The sequence below is a fragment of the Podarcis vaucheri genome (assembly GCF_965113315.1).
Source record: "Podarcis vaucheri genome assembly, chromosome: 15".
Classification (NCBI taxonomy): Eukaryota; Metazoa; Chordata; class Lepidosauria; order Squamata; family Lacertidae; genus Podarcis; species Podarcis vaucheri.
Window position 1 is genome coordinate 14,495,006 of NC_138753.1, and position 19,061 is coordinate 14,514,066.

Consider the following 19,061-nt stretch of genomic DNA (forward strand, 5'->3'; position numbering starts at 1 on the left):
CCACCCTAATCTCAGAGTGATGGGAGATTCCAGGGGTTCCAGGTATTCACCCAGGGTTTGTGTTTCCTTTGGAATGAGGGACAGCAGAGACTGTGGTGTCTTTATTTACACATATATACAACCTGAGGCTATGATGGAGGGGCTCACAACATCAACACCCCAAAAGGGTTTTGCTTCTTCCGTAGCCACAGCCTTGGATTCAAGCAGAAACCAAACATCACCCTCTCTGACTTCCCAGCCTGTTGCTTTTCCACTTCTAGCTCACATAACTCAACTCTCCACTCTGCCTTTTTGTATTTCTAACTAAAAGCCAGCTGAAGGAGGGACCCCACCCATTTTTCTCTGGCACAGAGCCACTTCCTTTGTTCCCTTAATAGCCCATTATCTCGGATATCGCCTCTCCAGGAAACTATCATGGCTATCCCAAAAATTAGAAGGGGACCCAAGCACCCAGCCTAGCCCTCCCTGCAAAAAACCTCATAACAACATATATTGATTCTGTTCACTGGATTGATTTCTGTTCTGGACATTGGACAAGTAAGCAAACATTGACTGCTTCTCACACCTTCCTCACTCCCCAGGCAAGGGAAGAACCTTAGCCTCATATCTGCCGGACAGAACAGCCTCTCCAGAACTTGCCCGGAGAAGCTATGTGATGTCACAATGGACTGAGGTCACCTTGCTATGACACAGCCCTCTCGAGCGAGTGGCGTCTGGGAGACAACAGCTCACAGGTGCAGCAGATCATTCAGTAAAACTCACCACTTCCCTCGTCTTTTTCACCGGTAGGTGTTAGACAAAAATGTCTGAGGGCTGGGACACGTCTTTCTCCCCAGCTGAGACTGGAGACATTCCCAAGGGAATCCTAACTTTGAAGGCAGGAGTGGGGAATCTCAGGCTGAATTCAGCCTTGCTGGGCTCTTGATCTGCACCCCGCACCCTTAAATTATCTCCTGGCCACACAGGATGTTTCACTGCCTGCTTTTACCTGACTGCATCCTTGAACTGTGATCTTCCTTGCCTGGAGGCAGGACAGAGAGGGACGTGTGAGTGTCTGTATGTGGAAAAGGTAAAAGATAAAAAGGTAAAGGACCCCTGGATGGTTAAGTCCAGTCAAAGGCGACTATGGGGTTGCGGTGCTCATCTTGCTTTCAGGCCAAAGGAGCCGGTGTTTGTCCACAGACAGCTTTCCGGGTCATGTGGCCAGCATGACTAAACCGCTTCTGGTGCAATGGGACACTGTGACGAGTGCCAGAGCACACGGAAACGCCGTTTACCTTCCCACCGCAGCAGTACCTATTTATCTACTTGCACTGGCGTGCTTTCAAAATGCTAGGTTGGCAGGAGCTGGAAGAGAGCAACAGGAGCTCACCCCGTCATGGGGATTCGAACCCCTGACCTTCTGATTGGTGAGCCCAAGAGACTCAGTTGTTTAGACCACAGTTCTACCCGCATCCCTTTCGCTTGTGGGAAACTTTCCACAGGCAAAAGTGTGTGGGGGGGGATGTGACATCAACACTGCACGTGTCAGTGGTTTCTATAAGGACACACCTCCCTCCAGACCAGCAAAGGAGGTTGCATCCAACTAAGATTTCTTCAAGAGACTAGACCTATTTAAAGGAAGGGACCCAAGCTAGCTGGGCCCATTATCTTCAATCTTTCAAGGACACAGAGCAGTACCGGTGAGGGGTGTGGCCTGGAAGAGTGGGAGTAGCCTAAGGCAAGTCTCAAGGGCTGGTGAAGAGGCCAGAGGGCCACATTTATCCAGACTGCACTTCCTAAGTGCTCAAAGCACTTATCCTATGCACCATCTCTAGGGTCGCCATATGTCTGGAATTCCCCACACATATCCAGAATACTGTAGTTGGAAGCAGTGTCCGGGTGGAAATTGATGAAACATCCAGGAAAATCCAGACATATGGCAACTTGTGTCAACGATGTCATTTTTGGAGAGTTCCCTTAAAAACAGCTCAAAAACTTCAAATTCTCACTGTTTGAAATATGGCAACCCTAACCATCTCGTTCTAAATCCTTTCGATGACCTTGAGAGGTAGATCAGGGTTGTCCTCATATTTTGCAGATAGGCTTGCTTGGTGTCGAGTTGCGAGATGGGATCTGAAATGGGCATAACATAACTGAAGTCTCCAGCCCTCACTGTTATCTCTGTGCGCTCTCTCTCTCTCTCTCTCAATCCAGGTTTAAAATCTGATGTCCCAAACCAGACCAGAAGAGGAAGAGAGCAAATCAGAGGAGAGATGCCCCAGGGAACCAGAAGCAGAAGATGACGTGCCAGACCTGGATGCAGAAGGATCCAGCTCTAGTGCTCTTGTGGATTCCCCTCAGTCTCCCAGCACGGAGCAGCTGCCAAAACAGGAAAATTGGCTGTGGAGCTGGTTTTCTTTCCCTCTTCTCTCTGGTCTTACCTGGCTGGCAGACAGGTAGCAGCTCAGAGGCCTTCCTCAAAAGCAAACATCTCCTCTCCGTAGCGGTGAAAGAGTTGCATTGCATTCTCCCCATTTTAGAGACAGGAAAACCAAGTCTGTATGTGTGTAAAATTGAAATGGAATGTTTCACAAACTGAAGGTCCAGGGGCAGAATGGGGGGGGGGTTAGAACTCAGATTAAAAGGTCAAGGCCACCCCAAATTTCTCATTAGGGTGTTGACGGTTTTAAGCTCAGGAGAGGGCCTTTGTGCTTGTAGGCTTTCCATTGGAGCATCTGGCTGGTCACTGTGAGAAGAGGATGCTAGAATAGATGGGCCATGGGCCTGATCCAGCTGCAGGGCTCCTCTTGAGTTTTTATGACAGATTTGCACACCCTTTTAAAGCCCCAGCGTGCTCCAGCCTTTCTTTTTAAGGAACCTTCCGAGTTATTTTAATTGCAAACCTTCCTTTGCCTCTTAGGAACAAGCCCCTGCAGGAGCCTGTCTGCAGTCAGCTGGAGAGGAACAGATCCTCCGGCAAGATGTGCCCAGGGTGCGAGATTCTGTTCTGCAAAAAGTGCGAGACGTTACATTACAGCCGGGCTTTCATTGAACATGGGCTGCTGGGCCACAGCACAGAAAACCTGCCAGAGGCTTTGAGCCCAGCACTGAGTACAGGCAAGACGCAATGAGGACTAGTATGCTGCAGAGTCTAAATGCTATCTTTCCCAACAGGTGAATTAGTGATGGTCCCAGGTCAAAGCTGCTACCCTGTTTTCCTGATAGAGGCCCAGTGTCTTTAATGGCTGTGCAATGGGTAGAAATATAACAGCCCACAACATTCTCACAACCAGGGGAGAAATTCAGTTCAGTTCACATTTAAAACAGACTCTCTCAAATTCGTACGAGAAGTGAAATGCGGCCATCCTTCAAAATCCACATGTATCCAAATTTTGCATTGATCCTCCAAAACGAAGGAGAATGCAAGTAATAGGGAAACGTGTGCAGAATAATGAATGTATTGGTGAAAATAACATACAAAATGCAGAAATTACTTGCAAAAATGTAATGTCACGCAAGAAATGTGCACTGAAATGCTGTAGGTTTTTGAGGTATTTTTTAAAGAAAAATTTGCAAATTGCTGCAGAAACAACTGAATTTAAGATTGGAAAAATCAGGAAATGGTGAGAAATGAAATGGACTCATAATACTGTATCATTGTGTTCAGAGATGTTACCGACTCAGTTCCCGCTGCTTAAACATAGGACTTCAACCTGTGGGTTGGAACACCCAGGTGGATCACAAGGCTATCCCAGATGACCAAACCAAAGGAGCACTACTTGTAGTGTCTGAGCTAGAAAATGTTCTCATTTTACCAATTTCTATGACTGCCTCAAAGCAGCAGGAGAAGGGCAAGAGCCTTTTTTCAACAGGATATTTCTGGCCAACTGTATGCCCCACCTTCCTTTAGCAGGGCCCCGAGCGAGGGAGCTCTCTATGGAGCAGGGACATACTGTACTCTGTTCACTTTTTAGACTTTTTCTGCAGCTTTCCAGACTTCTCCCAGGATGGAAGTCTGCTGGGGACTAGAATGCAGATGGGGCCACTGCAGCAGGTAGCTCAGTTGCCCAGCGGTTGCCGTCATAGCAGTAGCTGGGGGTCCCAGAAGTGATGGCAAATGTCTGGCCATAGGAGGTGAGAGTTAGAAGGAGCAGCGATATCATCACCCTCATTCCACTCCCTGCAGCCTGAAATAGGTCTGGGTCAAGGGGGAAGTTCCTTGCTGCTTTTCGTTTCGTAGAACGCTACGGGTCCCTTCCAACTCTACAATTCTTTGATCCTATGAAAATAGAACACAAGGTCACTTGAGTCGCAAGCTGGTTGTCATACAGCATGTCCTCCTTTTTCCAGACTCTATAGACCTGGCTGTTGCTCCGGAGGAGTCAGAAGAGGAAATAAAGAGGCAGTGAGAGGGGAAATGGATTAATTTCTTGGTAGTCCACAAGCAATGATGGCCAACCAGTCTGCTGGTCCTAGAGGTGAGTCCAGCAGGATTGAAGTCTGTGCAAGCTCACTCTGGCTGCTGACTAAATGTTCTCTCTGTGTGCATGTATGTGTGTGTATGGTCTACCTCATATGGTGGTTGTTTTAACACAGCTGTGTTTTTAAAAGGTGGGGGAGAGATCTTGGATGCTTTGGATTAAATCCTTCAACATCACTGCTTCTTAGTGGCTTGTTTTGGCTTCTAGGGGATTGCTGTTAAATGAATGAGAGAGTAAAGGCAAAGCATTGGAGGATACACAGGATGCTGGAAAGATCCGGAAGATAATAATCAAGACAAGTCATACGCACTCTAATTGAGATTCCTGCGTTGCAGGGGGTTGGACTAGATGACCGTTGGGATCCCTTCCAACTCTACAATTCTGACACCAATCATAGGAGCCCCACTGTCCTATGAGATGCGCCATGAACTGGGTGGTCCACAAACTCCCCACTTGAATCTAGAGATTTCCCAAACACGACCCCCTCTTCATTTTCTCGATAGCAGAGCTGAGGAATCTTTTTCAGGCTGTGGGGCTACATTACTTCCTGGGGAAATTCCTGGGGGCTGAATGCCAGTGGTGGGTCTCCCATCTAGCCATGCGATCACAGATGGAGGCAAATTCTGGCTCAGCGAGGGTGCAAAGCAGGGTGTGGATGAGGGTTGCAGCCTGGGAAGCACCCTGAGGGCTAGCTAGAAGTCCCTGGAAGGCCACATTCAGCCTCCAGGCCTGATGTTCCTCAGCCCTGCTCTATAGATGTAAGCCGTAGTGGCCAGCACAGCAGTCCTGCGGCTGCATAAATCAAATGTTGTGGCCAGGGAGAAACCGGTTTCTGAGCCCCTTGCAAAACTGCTTGGTATGCGCTTGGCTGGCAGAGAAATTTCCGGCCCGAGGAAGCAGGTTGCTGCAGAGTGACCAGTTTGTCAATAGGGGGTCAAGGAGGGTCAACAAACTGGCATGTTGCAACACGATGGAGGACAAAGGATGGCAAACAGCCCTTTCCATTTCTTTGGCAGAAGCAGAACTGGCAACGGCAAGGAGAGCTCCTTGCAAGTCAGGCCTCAGCTGAGAAACAGAAAGCACAGCAGGAACACTGTGTGGTTGGTGGTGGTGGTGGTTAGGGAACCCCTGGAGCCCACCACTTCAGGAGCATGAATTATTATCATCCTAAGATGAGGGGTGGGACGTGGGTGGCGCTGTGGGTTAAACCACAGAGCCTAGGACTTGCCGATCAGAAGGTTGGCGGTTCGAATCCCCGCAGTGGGGGGAGCTCCCGTTTCTCGGTCCCTGCTCATGCCAACCTAGCAGTTCGAAAGCACGTCAAAGTGCAAGTAGATAAATAGGTACCACTCTGGCGGGAAGGTAAACGGCATTTCCGTGCGCTGCTCTGGCTTGCCAGAAGTGGCTTAGTCATGCTGGCCACATGACCCGGAAGCTGTCTGCGGACAAACGGCAGCTCCCTCGGCCTATAGAGCGAGATGAGTGCGCAACCCCAGAGTCGGTCACAACTGGACCTAATGGTCAGGGGTCCCTTTACCTTTTTTAAGATGAGGGGAGAAGGTGCTTGCTGCAGCCACCACTATTAATGCAGCAATGGCAAGGTCCCAGATCAGGTGTGGGGAACCGTGGGCTCTCTAGATGCTGCTGAACTGCATCTCCCATCAGCCCCTGCAAGCAAGGATAGTGGGAGCCTCTGTTTGGGAACATCTAGAAGATCACAGATGCTCCTCACACCTGCATGAGGTTCATGGGTAAATAAAACACAAAAATGGGGAGAGGAAGGATTGGGCATGCTAGTCCTCTTCACTATCACCAGAGGTGCGGCAATCTGGGTTGGCAGGGGCTGAAGACCCTTTAGTCTTTCTCCAGCATCACTGAGGCACCCAATCAGCAAGGAAGGGAACCTTCTTGGCCACTGAGAAGAAGTTTTCCCATCCTTTGTGCTGATGGGAGCCAATCAGGGTGGAAGGAGGCGCGTCAGTCACAGAGGACGGGTTCCTGGGGTCACTCTGGACAAGGTGTGAGGGGGAAACACTGAGGAGTTGTTCTGTTTGCTCCAAAGCTAAGCATTTAGGAATCCTGAAAACACAAGGGGTGTTTCAGTTTCAAGAGAATGGGGTGCAAATTATGTCACGTACAGTTGAACTTCAAGGAAAAGTCACTCTGAAAGACAATATTGGAGCACCCCAAATCATTTGCCCGGGTCCATGCACAGAAAATAGCAGACCTAGCTAAAAGGCAATATGCGGAGATCTGCATTGATTGTTGCTATTTTTGCAGAATTATAGGATTATTGCATAATCTTAGAGGGTTGTATCATTTTAGAAGGGGGTGTGACTGTGACTATCATGGACTATGCCATTCTTAATTCACCACTACACCGTGCTTATCATTGCAGCCCTCTGGGAGTCGGAGGGCAAATTTCTGCCCTACATGGATATGGCAGACTCTCTGCGGCAGATGGCTGCCCCCCAACTCACAGGGAGCTGATGGTAGCTGGGAGTGGGGGCCGAGCTGCTGCTTGGGGGTGGCCCCATTCTCCCTGCTTGCATGCTCTACTTACTCCTGAGTAGGGCTTGTGGCAGGGATGAGGGGAAACTGTGGCCCTACATAAGTTGCTGTATGTCATCCCTGACCATTGGTGCTGCTGGCTGGAGTCAGTGGGAGTTGAGACTCCAAAACATCTGGAAGGCCACAGATGTTTCTCATTCCCTTTTTTATAAGTGCCACAGGCCTCTCTGTGTACTTTTCAGCCACAGACCAAGACCACTGTCCAACTTGGGTTTCAGGATGAAGGTATTATTTGTATATTTATTTCCTATCCTTCACCCTGATGTCCCCGGACAGGTTACAACAATCAAACACAGTATTAAAAACAATTTTAAAAACTTACAACCATAAAATGAGTCGTAAAAATAGACATCTCAAGTGTCAAAAGCCAGAGTAAAGAGCTATGTCTTCAGCATCCCTGGAAAGCTGTATAATGAAGGCATAAAGTGCACCACAGCTTAGGGGCCACCACAGAGAAGGCCCTCTCCCCCCCTCTCTTCCCCCCTAGAGCCTCTGAGGGTACAGGAATCACCAAGAGGGCCCCCTCTGCCAATCTCAGCACACATGTTGAAAACTGAGGCACCTGCAGAAGTGTTGCTGTGATGGAACTGCCAAAGGCAGCGAAGTGCTAGAAAGCCCATGAGGTACTGGGCAGAAAACAGTTTTGTGGCAGTGTGGTACTAGGCAATGAAGGTTGAGCGTTCATGCTGAAGCTTCAGATTCAATGCTGCGTTCAGCTGTGATGCTTCTGCTGGGCCCTTTCCCTCACCCATTTGTTGCAAGGCTGCAGCGGGACTGTGACTTCCTTTGCACATGGAAACACATTACAGCAATGCCAAACGGAATTGTGCCAAGGTTCTGCAATGGGTGGGAGGTCAAGGAGATGTGATCACCCACAAAAGAGGCACTGCCAACAGGCAAGGAGAGGTAACAGATGAACAGCTCCTGTTCCACACTGAAGATGTAGTAGCCGATGCACAGTAGCTCAAGATTCTGCGAGAGAAGCTTTACATTGATGGTCAGTCCTCACTAACTCCTCAAAGGCTCAGCTGTGGAGGAGAAATTACCTCTGGAGAAAACTGTGAGGTGGACGCCTCACCTCAAAAAGTGCTCTTGTGATTGGGTCCTGCTTGTGGGCTTCCCATTGGTCCATCTGGTTGGCCAATGTGATAACAGGATGCTGGACTGATGCAGGATGCTCTTCTTAAGTTCTGTCAGGAATTGGACTCGAGGATGAGATGGCGTAGGAGGCGTACAGTGGTACCTCGGGTTAAGTACTTAATTCGTTCCGGAGGTCGGTTCTTAACCTGAAACTTTTCTTAACCTGAAGCACCACTTTGGCTAATGGGGCCTCCTGCTGCCGCTGTGCCGCCGGAGCACGATTTCTGTTCTCATCCTGAAGCAAAGTTCTTAACCCGAGGTGATATTTCTGGGTTAGCGGAGTCTGTAACCTGAAGCGTATGTAACCTGAGGTACCACTGTAGTGGGGATCACCCCCCCCCCCAATTCTCCTGACACTACAGGAGAGGGGGAAGGCAGCACTGAATTACCGCCCAGCTTTGAGGAGTTTGAGGGAGATCACAGCTCAGAGATGGACGGAGTTGGGCAGTGTTGGAAGAAGTGGGGGGGGGGGGACTAAAGAGGAGCAGCCAAATGACATGTTGTCACTGGAGAGTATTTCTTATCCCCCTTCTGCCAGAACGTGACGTTCGTTGAGAGCGCAAGAACAACGGAATCAGAGACATTTGACCACCGTATGGGAAGGTGCTGTTGCTAAGAAGGAGGAAGGAGGAGTGCAGTTTGGAGAAACGCCATTGTTAAGGCTCATTGCGATCATTTGTGTCTCGCTATTGGATTGAATAAAACTCATTAAAAAGAACTCTATCTTGTTTTCTCTGCTCTTGCTGCAACTGGGGGAGGAATAGCTTTTCCAAAGCCTTGGCATAGCCTTGACAGGTTCTTAAGAGAAGTTCCCCCTGTTTTTGTCCACTCCACAGTAACCAGCTTTGGGACAAAGATGGAGAACAGAAGAACAGGCGGCTTGAAGTTGAATGGGGTGTGGGCAGCTCTTAAAAGAAGCTTGGCCTCCGTACGGCAGAGCTTTCCAGACTTTTCATGCTGGTGACACACCTTTTAGACATGCATCATTTCGCGATGCAGTAATTCAGTATTACTAGCAAGCCAGAGGTTAAACTAACCCCTTTCCAGCCCCGGGAGGAGCGTGGGGAGTGTTCACACTACACACCTACACACTGCAGCCGACACACTAACGTGTCAAGGCACACAGTTTGGAAAGCTCTGCCATAAGGTTTAGCCAGTTACCAGAGGCAACGGAAGTGCCCACCACCCCTCCCCTCCCCTATAATGCTTCTCGATTGGCTAGAATGCCAACCCGTCCTCTTCCAATCAACGTGGCGCAAGAAGCTGTATTGCCCGCCCACTCCGTGTCATGATTTGTCAGGCACCTGATATTCTGATATTGTGAGAGCCAGTGTGGTGTAGTGGTTAAGAGTGGTGGACTCATAATCTGGTGAACTGGGTTCGATTCCCTGCTCCTCCACATGCAGCTGCTGGGTGACCTTGGGCTAGTCACACTTCTCTGAAGTCTCTCAGCCTCACTCACCTCACAGAGTGTTTGTTGTGGGGGAGGAAGGGAAAGGAGATTGTTAGGGTAGTGAGACTCCTTAGGGTAGTGATAAAGCGGGATATCAAATCCAAACTCTTCTTCTTCTTCTTTTGCATCAAGAGGTATTCTCTTAGGCTTCACTTACTCCTTTAAAAAAGAAACCAAAGTCCACTTGCGACAAAATGAAAGGTCAACTTCTAACACCGTCAAGCATCTGACCCTCAATCGCTGAACCGAATTCTGGACTTCGGGAAGTTTGTTATGAAAGCCGTTGAAATTTCTGCAGAAGCTCAGACCACCGCCTGGTTAAGGGCCGCATCCTGGCAACCCAGCCACCCTAGCTGGGAGGCCCATTTCCCACTTTCCACCACCCTCAGCGTATCTGGGTTGAATTTCCAGAACTGGTCGTTTCGGAAGAAGTAAACGAAGCCGTCGGGACGCGTGAGAGCGCCGTTCGCCATGGCAGGCACCCCTCCCCAGTCTTTCAGGCTCCTGGGGTAGTACGGCTCCACTTGGAGGGACTCTCCGCTCACCATGTAGTATTTGGGACCTTTGAAAAGAACCAGATGGTGGAGGGGCTGGAAATAGAGTGCTGTGTCTGGGTGTCGGGGGAGGTCCCCAGTGCTGCTGCACTTCTGGGGGAAGCCGGCGTCCAGGGAAGAGGCTTTGTAGCGCCAGCATCGGCCACCTGCAGGGGGAGACAGAGAGCAGGGTGAGGCAAGGCAGGACTTCCTGGCGGTAAGAAAACTTCAACAGTGGAACGGAAGGTGGTGGTCTATCCTTCATGGGAGAGGTTCTCAAGCACAGCTTGGATGGCCATCTGTCAGGGATTCTTTAGCTGCGATTCCTGCAATTCCCTTGGGGGTCCCTTCCACCTCTATAATTCTATGGCTCTTTTAAATTAGGCAGGACTGGGTTCTAGCTGTGGCCCTCCAGACGTGGTGCTGGACTCCAGGTCCCATCAGCCCCAACAGCCAGCGTGGCCAATGGTAGCTGGAGTCCAAGAAGCTAGAATCATAGAATTGTGGAGTTGGAAGGAGGGGTCTTCTAGGCCAACCCCCTGCAATGCAGGGATCTTTTGCCCAATGTGGGGCTCAAACCCACAACCCTGAGATTAAGAGCCTTATGCTCTACCACCTGAGCTATCCCTCCAGTGCTGCTGTGCTGAAGTATAAAGACATACTTTTGGAGACTAAGAAAATATCTAAACACACACACACAGTGTGGAAGGTTGAATTTCTGTTCCCCAATACTTCCGATCTTTAAGTTTAAAAGAGTCCAAAGAGTCTAGAGCAGTGGTTCCCAAACTTTTTTGGGGCCACCACCCCCTCGGTTCCATAAATTCACTCCCCCGGGTGCCCCACCCTACAGTATAAAAATCATTATTCCAAATAGTGGTTTGCATGACCCACCAAGGATGACCATAACACAATAAATGTCAAAAGAGTAATCATTAATTGCACATTTATTCAAAATCCAATTGCCTCTTAGCCCCCTCTGGGGAATCCCACTGCTGCCCCGGGGCAGTGCCACATACTTTAGGAGCCACTGACCTAAAGATTAGAGAGAGAGAGAGAGAGAGAGAGAGAGAATGAACTTGAAGATTAACTTGAAGAAACTAAAAATCATTCAATGTTCTGCCCCCAAATGAACTTAATTCACAATCAGTTCACCTGGCAATTCTGGGAACTGAATTCAGGGAAGGTCAGAGATCTTTGGGCTATTCTGAAGAACTTTGTTCAGCTGAACTTGTTCGTTCCAAGCGCTGTGTCAGGTGACGGGGAGAGCAGAAAACTGATCCAGTGTCAACATCAAGCCCAGCAAGTACTGACACCGTTTACTACACCCCACCTTCTTTCTGATTTCAATAAAAGCATTACCTAGTTAGCAATGGCTGGCCAGGTATGTACAAGGTTACAGGTGCTGCTTTTATTCTTTTGCCTTAAAAAACCGCAACAGAAAGGGACATTTCTAAGTGTGTGTACGCCATCATGGCAGCATGAAGCAATGTCTGCTTTTATTCCTGTAGACATAAAATGTGAAACTGCACATGCTCAGAGGACTTATTTCTTTTTTGTGTGCCAAGGTTGACAAACTGAGGTTTTTTAAGAAAGATTTTGGTCTAGCAGGAATGTGTGTGTGTGTGTGTGTGTGTGTGTGAGTGTGAGAGAGAGAGAGAGGGAGGGAGATGTTAACTGTATGCTTCACAAATGACATAATACACATGGCTATCTAAGCCGCACTCCCCATAAAAGTTCATTAAGTCCTGGATACTTGAATTCCTGACTGCACCTCAGCTAACAGCCAACAGATGGCAGCAGGGTTTACCTTATGAACTAACAACGCAAATCTAAAACACATTTAATTTAATGGGAAGCCAATTCTGGGCATTTAAAGAGAATTTGATTTTGAGAAAGCAGGTGTATGACTAGAGTCTTGGAGCAGGTGCCAAGACTGAACAACAGGGCTCCCAACTTAAATTCATATAGCCCAGTGGGGTAAGATGACTTGAGCTTGGAAACAATAGTCCTTGATTTGAATCTCAGCTGAGAGCTCTCTAGATCTGTGGTTCCCAACCTGTGGTCTGCGGACCCTGGGGGGGGGGTGTCTACATAACTCGCCCAGCGGGTCTGTGGTACCATTCACATAACAAAAACTACCACAGAGATATCAAAATTGTCAAAAGTAGGGGGTCCATGGCTTGGCTTTTGAAAAAGTACACAGTACAGTGTTACCTTGGGTTACATACGCTTCAGGTTACATATGCTTCAGGTTACAGACTCCGCTAACCCAGAAATAGTGCTTCAGGTTAAGAACTTTGCTTCAGGATGAGAACAGAAATCGTGCTCCGGCAGTGCGGTGGCAGCAGGAGGCCCCATTAGCTAAAGTGGTGCTTCAGGTTAAGAACAGTTTCAGGTTAAGTACGGACCTCCGGAATGAATTAAGTACTTAACCCGAGGTACCACTGTATTAAACTAATTGGGAACCACTGCTCTAGATTCTCCTCTCAGCCTCATTCTTCCCAATAAAAAAAATGGGTGTGATAAATACTGGCCAACCACTACAGCAGGGATGGCGGACTTTGGGCTCAGAGGCTAAATGTGTAACTTTAGGCCTTTCTATTTGGCCCTCAGGATTCCCCAGAGGCCACACCTTCACCAACCCTACTTTGCCCCTCCTCCCCCTTGAGTGCCTCTTGCCGTCTGGTAACTTCTCTGGTATCTCAATAATCATTAGCATGTTCTCGAAAGGCAGGGCACTGCTTTTACGTCCAAATCACAGATGGGAAGATGGAGGCTTACAAAGAGAGGAGCTTTCCTAAGGTCATTGGGAAGTGCCAGGACGATGTTAAGATCTGTACTGCGGACTCCCCACCTCCCAGACAACTCCAGTCAAGCTACCTTTGAAGAAATAGAACTTCCCATCTTCCTCAGAGAAGGCCGCAGCATCAATGGTGGACGGGAGCCCCGGCCACATGGCTCGGAGCAAGTCTGGACCAGTAGCGTTACCTCCTTTGGATACAATCCAGTAATGGCCGCCTTTGAATATATAGAGATTGTCTTCCAGATCTGCTCAAAAATAAAGAGAAGGTGTGTGAGAGGGTCTTCTGTCTCTGAGTGAGAGATCAGAAACCCAGGTACTTAGGGTTCCTGCAGGAATATATCAACATAAGAAGAGCCAGCTGGATCAGGCCATTGGCCCATCTAGTCCAGCATCATCTTCTTACAGTCGCCAACCAGATGGTTGTGGGAAGCCGACAAGCAGGACCTGAGCCCAAGAGCCCTCTCCCCTCCTGTGGTTTCCAGCAAGTGGTATTCAGAAGCGCTGCTGCCTCCAGCTGTGGAGTCAAGGGCACGGGCATCTTGGCTAATAGCTGCCCATAGATTTATCCTCCATGACTTTGTTCAATCGTCTTTTTAAAACCATCACTGCCCCTCCGAGGGAGCGAGTTCCATAGTTTAATTATGAAGAAGGACTTCCTTTTATCTGTCCTGAATCTTCCAACATTCAGCTTCGTGGGGTGTCCACAACTTTTCGTACTTGGACAGAGAGAGGAAAACTTTTCTCTGTCCACCTTCTCACAGTTGTATGAACTTCTATTGTTCTCTTGCTCACATTTTCTCTAAACTAAAAAATTCCAAATGCTGTAACTTTTCTTCACATGGGAGTCGTGACATTCCCTGGATCAGTTCGGGTGCCCTTTTCTGAACCTTTAAATATCCTTTTTGAGATGAGGTAACCAGAACTACACAACTCTGATAGGGGATTGAGGAATTTACTTGGGCTGACGGGGGGGGGGGCGGCGGCAGGGAGCTGTCTGGAATTCTGAAAATACCTCCACCCCCACCCCCAGAATCTGCCCCGGTATATCATGTTGTGAGAGTAGAATTTACCCAAGTGCACTTTCAATTGCAGATTTTACCCAGAAGTAAACATAATCCTTCCTGGATATTGCCCCCTGCATGGTAGCAAACATGCCTGTTATCCATTATAGGCTGGGTTTGTTGTTTTCTAGGTAGAAAAAGATTATGAAACATGTGGAAGAAACTCCAGCACAAATGGATCCTGGGAAGAAGACTGAAGTGGTTATAGTGTTCTCTTTCTAAAAACAGAACAGGGCATAAATTATCCCCCAGAAATTCCCAGCAGAGTCCTCTGTTTGGGGAATGTTTTCATCCCAACCAATGGAAAATACTGCGTAAAAAAACCTACACACTTCCCATGCAGTTTTCCACAGAAAAACTGATGCAGGGAAACAAAAATGGAAGTGCACTTCTCCTGACACAACATACACACAACTCTGGTTAGGGATAATTTGTGTAGCCCGAGATCCATTGGAATTTGGCTTCCCTTAGGAAAAAGCCCCAGAAAGCAGTCTGTGCACAGTCCTAACCATGTTTACCCAGAAATATGCCCTATTGAACATATGGGGCTTACTCCCTGGTAAGTGGGGTTAGGATCACGGTCTGCTGAAGAACCTGTTAAGGAGCTTTATTCATTTACACTTTTTAATCTAAGCATTTAAAGACCATCTTTCTTAGACAGCAGGGTGGGGTACAAAATAAGACAGAGTGGCTGGAGAAATCCAGCCAGATGGGCAGGCTATAAATAATAAATGATAATGATGATGATGATGATGATGATGATGACGACGACGACACACAAACTCCAGAAAGGTCATTCTACCATAGGTGAAAAGAAATGAAAAATCAAAGTATTTAATCCACTCAAAACAACTCTGAAAGGCTGTGCCTAATGCAATAGGACAGTCTGCACAGGGAATTTTACTGTCCAAGTTTGGCCCTTTGGCCACCACCCTGCACCCATTCTCCAGCTGATGCTTCTTACCCATGGTTATGGCATCAAAGAATGACCAGCAGTAATGAGAACTGTGGTCACCGCCCTGGTGCTTAGTGCCTTCAAGATCCTGGCTCCAGTCCTGGAAGTGAGCAAATAATTTTCCTGGGAGCTGGACCACAGACCCCCGGGGAGGCTTGCCTGCCAAAAAGAAATCACAAGGTCCCATCAAAACAGCCACTGGGCTTGAGTGTCTATTCTTAGAAAGTGCTCATGGACACTGCCTATGTCAAACTTCCATGTTCAGAAGAGGTGTACCACCAGGCTAGAAATAAAATTTAAATATCTGGGTCCATGCAAATATGTGGTATTTAGCTGTACAACCAGTCCCGGACTTAAGGCTCAGGGTGGGTCAGGGTTGAAGCAAAGGGTGAAGGGCACAATTTGTGTATATATCAGGCAAAGTTGCATAAGAAGCACAGTCATCCTTCATAATCCACACTCTTCTGAATACTGCAATGCAGTTTCTCAGCTAAGCTGCTGTGATTCCCGCATTGCGGGGGTTTGAGATAGATGACCCTTGGGGTCCCTTCGAATTCATTGATTCTATGATTCTTAGTAATGTATACAAACATGTATATATTGGTGAAAGCAACATAAAAATGCACTATACAGTCATACCGCAGGTTGAATGTGCTTCAGGTTGAGTGCTTTCGGGTTGTGCTCCATGGCAACCCAGAAGTAACGGAGCGTGTTACTTCCGGGTTTTGCTGCTTGCGCATGCGCAGACGCTCAAAATGACATCACACGCATGTGTGGAAGCGGCAAAACACAACTTGCGCAGATGCGCCATCGTGTCTTGTGTTCTATTCAGGATGTGAATGGGGCTCCGGAACAGATCCCATTCGCATCCCGAGGTACCACTGTATTAGGCAAAATTGCATACAAGAATGTGAGTGTTAGCAGAAATTTTGCACTAAAATGCTGGTGCTTTTTCATGAGGACTTTAAAAGAAAACCTGCAAAATGTTGTGGAAATGAACATAAGAATGGAAAAATTAGAAACTGAGGTCACCCCCCCCACCGTACATTTACAGCACTACAGTATCACATGGGTTTTCCCAAAGAATCATGAGAAGTTTGCTAAGGGTGCTGAGAGTTATTTGGCTGCCCCCTTTCCCCTCACACAGCTACAACTCCCAGAGTGGTTTAATTTTTCACAGAGTACAACCTGAGTCGGTCACAACTGGACCTAATGGTCAGGGGTCCCTTTACCTTTACCTTTTACTCTGGGAATTGTAGCTTTGGGAGGGGAATAATGGAGTCCCCTAACAACTCTCAACACCCTGAAGAAACTACAGCTCCCAGAATTCTTTAGGAGAAGCCATGACTGTTTGAAGTGGTTTCATGGTGCTTTAAAGGTATGGGACAAAGGTGGCCTGAGAGAGACAAAAACTTCCAGATTCAAGCACCCCTAGTTCCCATCCCCATTCATATGATTCACACAGTTGAAAGGGACCTCAAAGCTCATCCTTTCCAACCACCTGAAATCTATTTGCCGCAATTTCCCTGCTAGGTGATCATCCAGCCTCTGCTTAAAACCCCCTAACAAAGGTGTGGAAAATGATATACGTATATCCATACAGTTTTGTGCTGAGAACCCATCACCGTCCAGGGCAATTGGTGCGACTGTCAAACAATCCCTAGTTTACAGCAGTTCAGCATCATCCCACTTGAGAAACCATGGATCTGTGTTCCTCCTCCTTAAGAAAACAGGCACAGGATGTGGTAGTGGTGAGAGCCAGTGGGGTATAGTGGTTAGTGTGTGAGACAAGGACCTGGAAGAGACCAGGGTTCTGATCCCCCACTTGACCACGAAGTTCACTGGCTGTGACCTGGTCGACCTCTCAGGCTTGTTGTGGGGATTAAATGAGGCGAGAGAATTATGTATGCCACCTTGAGCTCCTTGGATGAAGAGGTGAGATTCAAAGACAATAAAATAACAATAAATCACAAGCGAGCCACATTTACCATATAAGTTCTGGACGGACAGGATGTCATCCCAGTTCAGGACAAAATCCTTGCCCAGCTTCTTGTAGTAAGGGGACATGAGGGCACTGCGCACAGGGGAGTGCTCCAGGCCCAGAGTGTGACCGATCTCATGCGCCACCACCACAAAGAGGTTGCGCCCCTTCCCGCTGTCCAGCGACCACCTCTCGTCGTTGTCGAAGTGAGCCTCGCCCCGGCGGGGGAAGAAGGCATGTGCCAGGGCGCCCCCTGGGGGTGAGAGAGGAGATGCCATTAGACTTCCCAAGCGCAGCAGTCTCATCCACACATTAAAAGATAGGAGTCCTCTTTTCTGGGACTCGTCTTTGTGGAGACCAAATGATTCCTTCTGTTTATCAAAAATACTCGTAAACCACCCTTCATTTTCCACAGAGACCATGCAAGGCATGGATTAAACTAATCATGCCAAAAATCATGTTTAAAAAGTGAAGCAGTCTCGAACCCCCTGTGGTAGTTCTCCTGGCCAATGAAATCGACTCGAATCCTCCTCTTCCTCACCAGAAGCTGCAGTCAGACTCAAAATTGCTAAACACAGGAAGTTTGCATTGGGTCCCTCTAGGCATGGATGGCTTGGGAGGGTGTGGGGCATTGCCTTGCCTGAGCATTTAATGGGATCAAAGAATTTTAGGATCAGAAGGGACCCCAAGGGTCATCTAGTCCAACCCCCTGCAATGCAGGAATCACAGCTGAAGAATCCCCGATGTACGGCCATACAACCTCTGCTCAAAAACTTCCAGTGAAGGGGAGTCCACCACAGAGGGTTCTAACAGAGATTTCAAAACAAGACCATGCTGATGTTGTATGATCTCCGTCAATATGCTTTGTTAATAAAACTAGCACACTGCACTTCACATGCCTCTCTGTGGCGAAGCTACCTTATCAATCTGTGAATCTTACATCCAAAACATCCCTTATAGGAGTCTATTTTATTATGATCCCTGTAAAAGTGAATTGAGCTTTCTGTTTCTTTTATTCATGCACAGTTCATTTCTTTGTTGTTTTGTTTGTATGGTGTTGTTTTTGAACACTCAATCAGCACAACTGTAAAAGAAATGATCAGGGGTCCCTAATCTTTTTGGGGGGGTCCAGAGGCATATTTGGAAATCTGGTTAACTGTCGTAGACACTGTAAAATACCCATTTCACCAAAGCCCCAAACCAAACCTTCCTGCTGAGGAACGGCAAAACACTTGGAAGTACAGTCGTGCCTTGGAAGTCAAACGGAATCCATTCTGGAAGTCTGTTTGCCTTCCAAAACGTTCGAAAACCAGACCGCGGCTTCTGATTGGCTGCAGGAAGCCACAGAAGTCCCATCAGATGTTCGGCTTCTAAAAATAGTTCGCAAACTGAAACAGTCATTTCCGGGTTTGTGATGTTCGGGAGCCAAAACGTTTGGAAACTAAGCTGTTCGAATTCCAAGGTCCAACTGTACCTGGAGATGCTATCAGGGATTGAACCTGGGACTATTCCACTATTGGGCCATTGCCCTTCCAGAAGGCATGGGTGGGAGACGTGCAGCTCTCTTGGAGTTGTGGGACTCCCAACTCCTACCAGCATCAGCCAGCCTGGCCAGCAACAAAGGGTTATGGGGGTTAGGAACCCAGCAACATCTGGCAAGCCAGGGCTTTGCCATCCCTTTTCCAAGGGCTTACAAAGGGAGGACAGGAGTACCTGGTCCATCAAAGGCGTTGTCCACACCATCGTTGTGGTCCCCGTGGAAGAAGGTCAGGCGGATGTCGGCAGGATCCCCCGCAGCCTCCCAGAAAACCAAAGAGGAGACATTGCTCCAGAGCTCAAAGGCTGCTTTCACTGCCTGGCGCACCTGATGCTCAGGTAAGTACCGGGGCCAGTTCACCACTCGGTAAGTCAGGTGTCGCTTGTACCATTTGCCACCTATGAAAAGGAAGAGACAGAGACATAGATCGGAGGAGTCGGAAGGTACTCAAAGGGTCATCCATCTCATCCATCCTCCTGCAACGCAGGAATCACAGCTCAAGAATACAGTGGTACCTCGGGGTACATACGCTTCAGGTTACAGACACTTCAGGTTACAGACTCC

At 48.2% G+C, this 19,061-nt stretch overlaps 2 protein-coding genes across 3 annotated transcripts in view; one reads left to right on the forward strand and one right to left on the reverse strand.

The window, feature by feature from the left end:
* The first annotated feature begins 133 nt into the window (after positions 1 to 133).
* Positions 134 to 8,892, forward strand: LOC309520155 (uncharacterized protein C17orf50 homolog). Its single transcript, XM_082201626.1, has 5 exons — positions 134 to 785; positions 2,197 to 2,438; positions 2,903 to 3,099; positions 4,333 to 4,460; positions 8,713 to 8,892. The coding sequence occupies exons 2-4, from the start codon at positions 2,209 to 2,211 to the stop codon at positions 4,389 to 4,391; spliced, it is 486 nt and encodes a 161-aa protein (XP_082057752.1). The 5' UTR covers positions 134 to 785; positions 2,197 to 2,208; the 3' UTR covers positions 4,392 to 4,460; positions 8,713 to 8,892.
* The window catches only part of MMP28 (matrix metallopeptidase 28), a 28,081-nt gene continuing 16,261 nt past the window's right edge, over positions 7,242 to 19,061 (reverse strand). Inside the window, exons 4-8 of one of the 2 annotated variants that reach the window (XM_082201450.1) lie at positions 18,674 to 18,895; positions 16,968 to 17,213; positions 14,989 to 15,138; positions 13,041 to 13,208; positions 7,242 to 10,327 (exon numbers count right to left, since the gene is read on the reverse strand). In XM_082201450.1, the coding sequence (XP_082057576.1) occupies positions 9,930 to 10,327; positions 13,041 to 13,208; positions 14,989 to 15,138; positions 16,968 to 17,213; positions 18,674 to 18,895 (1,184 nt within the window). In that variant the 3' untranslated portion in view covers positions 7,242 to 9,929. The remainder of the gene's footprint in view (positions 10,328 to 13,040; positions 13,209 to 14,988; positions 15,139 to 16,967; positions 17,214 to 18,673; positions 18,896 to 19,061) is intronic. The other variant, XM_082201451.1, reaches the window with a different exon arrangement.